The 10565-nt window shown below is 40.7% G+C and overlaps 1 protein-coding gene across 1 annotated transcript in view; it reads right to left on the bottom strand.

Moving 5' to 3' along the window:
• Positions 1-2606: 2606 nt before the first annotated feature.
• Positions 2607-10565, bottom strand: part of NBAS (NBAS subunit of NRZ tethering complex) — a 1303215-nt gene continuing 1295256 nt past the window's right edge. The window contains exon 52 of the mRNA XM_082252487.1: positions 2607-3138. Coding sequence (XP_082108613.1) covers positions 2863-3138 — 276 coding nt within the window. The 3' untranslated portion in view covers positions 2607-2862. The remainder of the gene's footprint in view (positions 3139-10565) is intronic.

Below are 10565 nucleotides of genomic sequence, written 5' to 3'. Positions count from 1 at the left end.
CCTTAAAGTTTTATCAGGCTGTTACATTTTATTACATCAACATAAAAATATCCATATGGCTTTCCAGTTTGTCATTTCTCTCTAAAATGAGCAAGTTGTTCGCTTCCATAAATATGCAAAGCAAAATGACATAGTACATGCTGTAGTATGACAGAAGAAGCACTTGGGACATCAAATGAAGTTACAATTTCCTATTATAAGATGTCATAACAGCTTAAACAAACATCAAATAAAAAGTCTCCTCCATAGTAGAAGGAGTGTAAGAACTTTATTGATATTAGATGATGTAAACGTGCATGCCAGCTTTCTAATTTATTTCATATTTCAGAGACTGCAGAGTTTAATTTCCTACTCATGGAAGTGTAGGATTAGTGTTTCCACCACTGCGGACAATCATAAATAGGGCAAAGTGAGAACAGAATGTTGTTTCAGCTGGTGTCCTCTAGGGGCTGCATGCATCTGGATCCTCTTGACTTTTGCAGGCACCACGACCTAGCACAGGGTTATCGTAATTAATGTCTATAGGAGAGAGCATGGCCTTTTAAGTATATGAGAATGGGTAGTGGGGTCTATTGTTTTCTCCATTTACATATTTGCAAAGTGGCATAAGGACTTTGTGTGAAAACGAAACTCAATTATGTTAGTTAGCAAGTAGGCAACTTCTAAATATGTGTATATGAGGTAAAAATGCATAAAAGTAAAATAAACCTTCCATGATCACAAAAAAAAAAAAAAAAATGGGAGCACATGAATGGTGAGAAAAAGGACTTACAAGCGACGTTATGAATCTCTCAAGTTTTCTTTATGTTGTTCTCTGAAATTAGTAGTTTGTAAATGCAGAAAATCCAGTCTATGACTTCACTTGTAACTAGCAGGAGGATGAGGGGCACTTATGTGTTCAATTCCAGTGAACTGATATGCTGGCTACTGGCTTAGTATGCCAAATGTCTCCACACTAGCCGGCCATACATGGATGGGCTGAATTTCAATCCATGTATGGGCTAGCTCATTGTAAACAAGTTCACCTATCTTGTGTAAAACCAGCCTGTCAGGCTTTCCCCGAATGACCAGTGCCGCCAGCTATACCCAACACCACTGATCATTGTATTCTGCCAGGGGGGAAGGCTCCAAATCAGCACCAAGTGTGTTGATGGGAAAAGCGACACTTTTTTTTTTCATTTAACTCGCTGGATGAATGAAAAAAAAATGTATAATGTATGACCTGCTTAGGGAAGACAGATAAACATTACAAGTTTGGTTTGTAGATTGCCCCATTTTGACCACCTTCTGCAGCCATTACCAATGGGTCTAGTTTATGAAATTGTATTTAAAGGGTATGTCTATCTAAAAACCTTATTCTTTGGATTAGGATAAAGTTGGAAAGAATTAAAACTCATCATGTTTGTACTACAATCAGAGATATTTTCCCTCACTAGGCTGATGTTACAAGGGTGATTCTGTCATCGGTGACAACTTGCCAGCTACAGGGTCATTAACTTACCAGTTTTTTTTTTTTTTAAGTAATTTCCTTCTAGGCTTGGCTAGCAAGACAAAATCTGCAGCATTCTAGGCTATTAACTGAGCGATTCTGTAGTGGAAACCTTTCCGGAGTGATTCTGCTGCTGGTGATACGTTGCTAGACACTAAACCAGAAGTGTGACAGCCTTAAGCTTAGTACACACGGGCCAAATGTCGGATGACATTCAGTCTGCGTGTACTGCAGTTGGTCCATTCAGCTGGATTCTGAGAGCACTGACTGGAGTGTTCTGGCGGGGGGTGAGGGAGGCATCCCCCTGTCAGAACACAATAGAATAGCAGAACAAAACCGCTGTTATATCATTGGATAGTTATTACAGTATCTCCGACCTGCTGTCAGTTTTTATTTGTTTAGCCCTGTTGGGTTGAATGATAAAAAACTAGTGGCTTTACTGTCTCTCGTGAAAATTATTAAACCAAAAAGTAAAGCCCTTGGGGGGGCGTCCTTCTGTCAGAACACAACAGCTCAGCAGGGGAGATCACTATACTAACTTTGCATAGTTAGTATAGCTGCTCTGACCAGAGCTGACGGTTTTTTTCTTCATTCAACCCGCTGGCTTGAACGAAAAAAAACTCATATGTATACCAGGCTTTAGTAAGGGAAAATTTTCAAATGCAAGAAGAGTGGGGGAGGAAAAGAACCTCACGTTTGGATCTCGGTTACAGATTTTGTCTTACGACTAGATAGCAGTAAAAACTCAAACAAGGTTCCCATCCTTCCACACTATCCAAAATGAAGAGAAAATAAGTTTTAGCTAGACATAAACTTTAATTAGCACAACAGAGAATACTGGATGTGAGTGAGGATCTCCAATCATAAAGTGGCTGCAGCAGAGGCTGTGGGATTGCCAAATGTAAGACTCTATTATTCACTTATTACAGATCTAACGTTTTGAGCAGACTGATTTGTGCTGCATAGAAATCAGTGATACTAACATTTAAGTCAATCAGAAATAATACTCCATACAAAGTGCATATATTACACAACTCTATACTTTCAAAGCATAAGAAGAGCAGCAGGATGTGATCCTCTATCTCTGAAACCCTGGTGGTAACAGGTAATGATGTAATCAGGAAAAGCTGGTGCTCTATATACTGTCTGCAGAAATCCGTCCGTGGATATGGCATTTTTGTAACCCTTCTAGCAAAATCTTTTCTAGAAATATATGGAGAATTGACTTCATCATACGATAGCAGAAGCTTGGCTGAAAAGCCAACCTTGACCTGTCGCAGTCATGCTAGGGCAGAAAAGAAATGCTCTACCAGAGAGCCAGCAATGAAACTCTTCTCAGCTCTTCTTGCTGTGGCTCTGCTTGGCTTGTGTATCTATAACCAGCGCTTAAGACTGGAGAGAGCGGAACTGAAGGTTCGGAGAGCAGGATGTGTCCCCCTGTAGGACATTAGAAGGGACCCAGCTTCTGCTTTGTGTCCAGAACTATGAAGCTGTTTTGCTATTTCCTCCACATCCCACTGGCCATCCTCTTGCTTAGCCAGTAAGTGGTTAACCAGGTGCGGGTAGTAGACGGTGCTTATGCATTTCACCATCAGTTTGGCATCCAAAAGCAGAGAGAGGATTTCGGAGTCACAGTTGGAGTCGTTGACCTAAAAAGAGGAAATAGAAATATACCTGTGAGAAAAATGTAAGATTGCACGTTTTCTCCTTTGTATGTTGCAGCCTTCTGGAAGAACCAACAGACAAAAGCCTTGCCACAAAAGTGTTCTATTCTTAGTAACAAATCTCAGCTCCTTTCATGACTCAGAGCATCACATTTCCAGGATGTAACAGAGAGAGCAGATACTCTGCAAAATTGCACAGACAACACAACACATAATCATTTTTCTCTGCATGTCCAACCATCCTACGTCTTATAGCACTATACTGCACATGTAATGCATGTTTAATGTAGTATGTCAGATCCAGATGTCTAACCTATGATGCTATGATATTCAAGAGAAATTTTCAGCTACAGTTCCTAGCATGGAATAAACTCTTATCTTGGATTTATAGGAGGCATAGGAAAAGGCACATGTTGTGTTTTAATTGCACTGGAGAGCTTTTGAGTGCTTTTGGCCCACCTTGATATAATCCTTCTGATTTTTCTCAGAAGCTGCTCAGAAAAGGTGTTCAAAGAGACAAACGATATGGACCCTTCTTTTTACCAGGGTCATTCCATGGAGGAATCAGAATTCATTAACGGCTTAAAGTGTCATTAAACCCACATCATTAAAAACGATCAGTAAATGCTGTTTTACAAGCTATTCATGCTCACTATGGGATTTGTTTTCTGTATTCTGCAAAAAACCTGGTGGACCCTGCTGCTCTCTATCTTTCTCTCTTGTCCATGTCCCCACTGCAGTTGGGGATTTTGTAGACCAGTGTGGGCAGCTACTGCACATACTCAATTTCCTCCCTATCACATCTGAGCAGACCATGTGACCATAGGGTCACACATGTGGGCGTATACACAGTGGTAAATGACAGCCCACTTCCACCCTCCCCCTCCCCGCCCATTACCCAGCTAAACACAATAGGGGCAGGATATTACATGTAGATTAATGGAGACTTCACCTCCCTCTTACTCTAAGACACAGGCTGGAAGGGCATGACACAGTACATGACTGGCAGAAATACACCTATACCATGTTATCCCCAAAAGATAATAAATATTTATTTTAAATATATATATATATATATATATATATATATATATATATATATATAGAGAGAGAGAGAGAGAGAGTTGTATGATAATTTAAAACAAACATAAAACCCCCAAAACATGATATATTTCCTAAAAGCAAATACCCTAGAGAGTGAAATAGTGGTAGTTCCAATGTGTTATGTCACACAGAAGTAGTGCAATGGTTTAGTAAAATTTCAGTAAAAAAAATACACTAAACTTAATTTTAGGGCACACAAACGCAATAAATAGCCATTTTTAGTTTTTTGTAAAATATAATAGATGGGGTAGTGCTAAGTAAATAGATACCCAACATGTCAAAGTTTAAAATTACACAAAAAGAAGGCAACCACTCCAATTTATAACTAGTCTTTGCAGTAAGGTGCACATGGAAGCGCAACACACATCACAAACTAAAATCTATCAGCACACTTACCAGCTAGCCTGCAAACAAACCAAATTGATCTTGTCTAAAAATTCATGTTAAAAACAGAGGGTTTAGTTGCACACACTTGCAAATATATGTGGAAGCGCCAGTGCCCATGTCAAGGCTCCTCTGTATACAGCTGTCCTAACTCTATAGTTTTGAAGGTTTCTAAGTTGAAGCATATATAGCAGTGGATACATTAAGGGCAAGCTTGTGATGGGTGTTGCCCTTCCATGTGCACCTTACTACAAATGTTAGTAATAAATTGGGGTGGTTGCCATCTTTTGTATAGCTTGTTTCCTTATTTGGTGTGGGGGCACATTGGATTCCTTCAGATGCCATTGGGCTGTGCTGGGCATCCAATATGTCCCTGTGCTTTTAGGGAGGAGCACCCTCCCTCCAGGCAAGCCTTCCTCTAATTTATCTACTGCTATACCAACTTGGAGACTCTCAAAACTATAGAGCTAGGACCACAATACACAGGGAAGCTCTGATGTGGCCGCTGCGGCTTCCACGTATATTTGCATATGTGTGTAACAAAACGCTGTTTTTTACGTGAATTGTTAGACAGGGTCAATGTGGTTTGTTTGCAGGCTAGCTGGCAAGAGTACTGGCAAACCTTAAAATTGTATGCGTCCATGAAACAATAACAGACGTCAGTCCCCTATATTTATAATGGGCCTAGAATTATTGATCTTGAACACTTTAGCATGTATACCGATATGTAAAGTATAGCACAATCAACTTTTTGCATGTAGGTGCCCCCCCACACATGCATTTATGCTTGTATGTTCATGTATGTGGGGGTGGGGAGGCCTCAAACATTTTTTGGGGGAGATTTTAGGGGCTCAAGTTTAACTTTTTATTTTTTTTATTTCATTACAAAGGGGACAAAAAATCCAGAACGTTGAAGAGGGTATGTGTATCTTTTTTTCGCAGGTTAGTCAGCATAGATATAAGGAGGGGGGGTTGAGTAAATGTTTAAGGCCACTTAAGGCGTAAGTTAGAATTCTATTTTAACAATTGAAATTTCAGTTTAAATCAGCTAAATACTGTACATTAAACAAAAGATGTAGAAAGTCTTATAATTCATTTTAATTCCCCTGTCTAGAAGCTACACAGAAAAATCGACCCAAACCCCCCCCCCCCCCCCCCGCTGAGTCAGACCTATCTCTGCAACCAGCAAAACTCATGCCCCCTGTTGATTGGAGAGCCTTAACAAAGGGCCCACTACATGCACATAAAGACCAAGGGTTCTTCTACAGCATGCTGGCAGCGGAAAGGCTTTTCTGCTCAAGATTATGGTTACTTTCTAAATAAAACAAACTTTAAGGCCTTGCACACCTTTTGTTTTGATGGTTATAGAATGTATTTAGCCCATTTAAACTTAAAGTTTGATGGGACTTTAAATATTATATGGGATTTAACTGACTGAGTTTACATCTACTTTATATAGGATATTATTTACAGATAGCGTTTTTTAGGGAAACGCTAATGGTTAACATATAATTCAAATAGGTTTTTGTGGATGATACAAGTATGCTAACTAGAACAGATCAATGATCCTTTCATGTGACGAAGACTGCCATGGAAGAAAAGGTGATTATAAAAGCAAATGCTGATATACAACATCATTTTAAAAAATACAAAGGGAGCTTTCTATTAATATGAATGTCTAAATTTCACTTTAAAAGCCCTCTAGCTAAAACTGAAAGTGATCATTTGTGTGATGCTTTTATTTTTAGAAAATATATTGAGAACTTTTTTTTCTTTCTTTCCATCTTCTTCCTATTTTCCACAACTTATTTCAGTTCCCTAATTTGTAGTTCTAGGTTGGAGAAAATACATTACGAAAATGACTGTTTGGTGACTTAACATACAGAAATTACACCCCAAGGTGCTTTCAAAGCCTTTGTCATTTGCTGTTCTCAGGATGTTGTAAGGAAACAAGTAAGCCTGGTAATTACCAAGTACACATTACTTTTTTACAAACTCCTCAGGCTTCCGGAAACTAGGTTTTTAATGCTTTTTGTTTGCAAATGTTTCGGATGAGCAATTTTAATAACGTGTAAATGAAAAGGGGAAAATTGACATCAGATGTTAAAGATACAGATTTTTTTTGTATCTGTGGTACGTTCAGAGAATCAAACATAACACCTACAGACTAGAAGTATCCTAGAATTTCAAGACTTGAAACGCGTGGGAAGAAAATGAAAGGGTCTCCCGCAGGTGTAATAAGTCTCTCAACTGTAGAGATTTAGGAGAAACACTCTGTACAATTCAGCGATACTTATTATTAGCTGACTTTTACAGATTTTTATTTTTTAAAGCAAAAAACTTATGCAGATAAATTGGAGACAGGCTTTATATAGGTTCTTAGTGCTAGTGACGCACACACACTAGTCTGTTTTAAGGGTTTGTATAGGCAAGACTTAAATTTACCTCCAAACCTCCCTAGTCCATTCTATAGCTTTTTCCAGAATTTATTTCTTTTGCCATTCTTTAGCAAAGCTTTTAAAAATCTTGCAGGGGCAGCTGTTGGAATGTGGAATTAACAGAGTCTAGGCCAGCTCCTATATTATTACAATGACTATTTGCCCCAGGCCCATTAGATTAAGGGGGAACAAAAAGAGACCTTTAGTAATGAAGCCTGGATTGTAGAGATAATTCATTCATATTTAGATCAAAGGTGTGACCTTGGACCTGCATATGACATCACTTAAAAATAAAAATGGATTTTTGACTTAAGGTAAAATTCTTTTCTCTGAAGTTCATTGACAGACGCAGCTTCATATAATTCTTGACCATTGGGTTATGCTGCCCCCTAACGGATTAGAACACTAGGCAGGAAAAAGCTTTACCACGCCTATGGGGCAGTCCCTGCAGGCATACACCCATGCACTCTGCTATAGGCTTCAGTTTGCTTCTGCCTAGTTTAGGAGTAGGACCTAGTTCCCTGCTGGGACTTCGGTCTTAGCTGTTTTTTTTGGGAACCTTTTGTAAGACTTTAATTTTAAGTTAGTTTTGTTCCTGAGAGAACTACAAGCAACAGCTGGCTGGGTTTCAGACTGGATATGATAGATCCTTAAGGTCTCCCAGCCCGGCCAGCGAGCATGCGCAGGTTATAGTCCAGTACTAGGCCTCGCTATGACAGAGCCCTGATGGATGGGGGCTGGCCTGCGAGTGAAACACCTTGCTGGGGCATACGACCTGGGTTACCCTGAGTCACAGCGTACCCCCTGGCCGTCAGCACCCCCACCCCGGGTGGAGAGGTAGTCTGTTCAGAGTGGTGCCCACCTGATGCCGTTGGTATGATGAGTAAGTGCCCCCCCATTTCTCTGGCCGTCTCAGGGTGGACCTGGACCCCTCCCTGGGAAAGTCAGACCCTCGGGTATCCCTCTGTTCCCCTGGTCTCTCAGTGATAACAGCCCCCCCTTAGGCTCCGCCCCAAGCAAGTTCCTACCTCAGGGGGGCAAGTGTATTGCGGCCGCTGCGGCGGTTCTGTGGAGGGGGGAAGTTTATCCTGGGGACCTCCCCCGATGTCACTGTCTAATGACCCCCTGGGGGTCCTAGAGACCACAATAGCGCGCTGTGGGGGCCACAATTTTGCTGTAGTTTCGCTCTGCATCAATGTAAAAATGTTCCCATTGAAATGCATGGAAAGCCATGTTTAGGTAGTTCTCCTATAGGAATGCATTGGGTGACCATTTTCTTGGGGTCCACGATTGACAACAGAGAGAAACTAGGGTGACTCTAGTAGATGACCCAGGTATTTCCTGTTCCTGTGTCAGATCGTTTTTCTCTCTGCACAGAATGTTTCTATATCCCTCCATATCGTTTTGGTGGTATAACATCACTTAAAAAAAACACAAGTTTATTTTATATATATATATATTAAACGCATTCCTATTAAACCCCATTAAAACACTAATGAACCTCTTCCTTGACTTAGCTATTGTTCTTCTGATTTTATTCATTTCCGTTTTTTGTTAGCAATATATGTTAAAAAATAGTTTTTCCATTTTGGAAGTTTTGCTTCCATTGTCGCACAACAAAACATTTTTTTTTTTTACCAGGAACATCATTTTAGCGTTATGGAAAAAAAGGAAAAGCTAGAGAATAAAATGTATACTTTATTTACAGTAAAAACTCAAAATGTTCTGTTCAAAATAGAAAATTGTTCCCTCTTGTCTGTACATTCCCTAGAAAATGAAACACATTTTGCAAAACGATATTGCCCAAAAAAAGCTTTTTTTTTTTTTTTTATAAACATCTCTATACTTACGGACAGGCTTCAAAAAAGGTATATAACGTATATACTCGAGTATAAGCCGATTTTTTCAGCATGTTTTTTTATGCTGAAATAAGTATATATATAAGCCCCACTCGGCTTATACTCGAGTCATGGTCTCACTTACCTTTTAAAAATTGCGCCGCCCGGCGCCAACATGTCACTGCGCATGCACCGTCTGCCCGGGAATAGCCAAACGTGTACGGGGTCTCCCGAGCATTGGCGGCGCATCCGCAGTGACGTGTTGGAGCCATTTTTAAATGGAAGGTGCCTCCCTGACAGGTAAGTGAGACTTATCCGCAGCCTCTGCATTTACTCATGCAGTGCTGCGGGCATGGTACAGGACATTTTCCTGTACCATGCCCGCAGCACTGCATCTCTTATACCATGCCTGAACCATCTGTGCCATGCCTGTACCATCACCTGTGCCATCTCCTGTACCATCACCTGTGCCATCTCCTGTACCATCACCTGTGCCATCTCCTGTGCCATGCCTGTACCATCACCTGTGCCATGCCTGTACCATCTCCTGTACCATCACCTGTGCCCTGCCTGTACCATCTCCTGTGCCATGCCTGTACCATCTCCTGTACCATCACCTGTGCCATGCCTGTACCATCTCCTGCACCATCACCTGTGCCCTGCCTGTACCATGCCTGAACCATCTCCTGTACCATGCCCACAGCCCTGCATCTCCTGCACCATGCCCGCAGCCCATGTTTTGGGTCTCGAGGTGGTCCAGTTGGGTCCAGTAGCTGCTGCATTTCTCACCCTAGGCTTATACTCGAGTCAATACGTTTTCCCACTTTTTTGTGGTAAAATTAGGTGCCTTGGCTTATAATCGGGTCAGCTTATAGTCGAGTATATACAGTATATTGATTTCTTCTTTACTGGGCTAGATAGGTTAGTGTTGGATCATGGAGGTCTAGGATCATGGAGGTCTATAGATGCAGGGATTTTAGTTTTAGGGTAGACTTCTACTTTAAGGTAAAAAATGTTTAGGCTTTAGAACCACTAATGACAAGGGTATTACCAAATAAATACGCCCAAAGTTTAAAATGTAAAAATTGCTGTAGCCCATGAAGTATATACAGATATCTCCTACCTCTTCACCTATCTCCTCCCAACCTGCTCCCTCCCTTCCTGTCCAGAGACCCATGCCACCCATCTCAACCCACTTCTTCTCTGGCTGTAGCTGCGATGCTTGCCTATTTCTATGTTTCAGTGATATTAGGTTACGTATAGCTAATTTTTCACCAGTATGTATTTCACTTGTAACCCTAACAGATGCCACTGTCCAAGTTGCAAATTGACTCTTTACAATGTTTGCTATGTTGACTTGTGTTATGTTATACTTGTACTGTTTGTACTCCTTTTAAAACTTAATAAAAAACTTTAATGGAAAAAAAAAAAAGTATATACAGATATGAGAGCTCAAGTCCAACTGAAGTGAAACTGTGAACCGGACAGAAGCTTGTAACATTGCTGTCCAGCATTGTTAATTATAGTGCTGGTTTCACCCAGCACTGGGAGAAAATGCGCGGTACATGCTGCATGCAAGAATTCATGCACACTGTGAGAGCAGCTGGGTCCATACAGAGATCTGACAAGTCAGCAGTATGGTGTGCCA

This window comes from Pelophylax lessonae (assembly GCF_965119305.1).
Source record: "Pelophylax lessonae genome assembly, chromosome: 3".
NCBI classification, from domain to species: domain Eukaryota; kingdom Metazoa; phylum Chordata; class Amphibia; order Anura; family Ranidae; genus Pelophylax; species Pelophylax lessonae.
The sequence above is the reverse complement of the archived record's forward strand: the minus strand, read 5'-3'. Positions and strand labels throughout refer to the sequence as shown.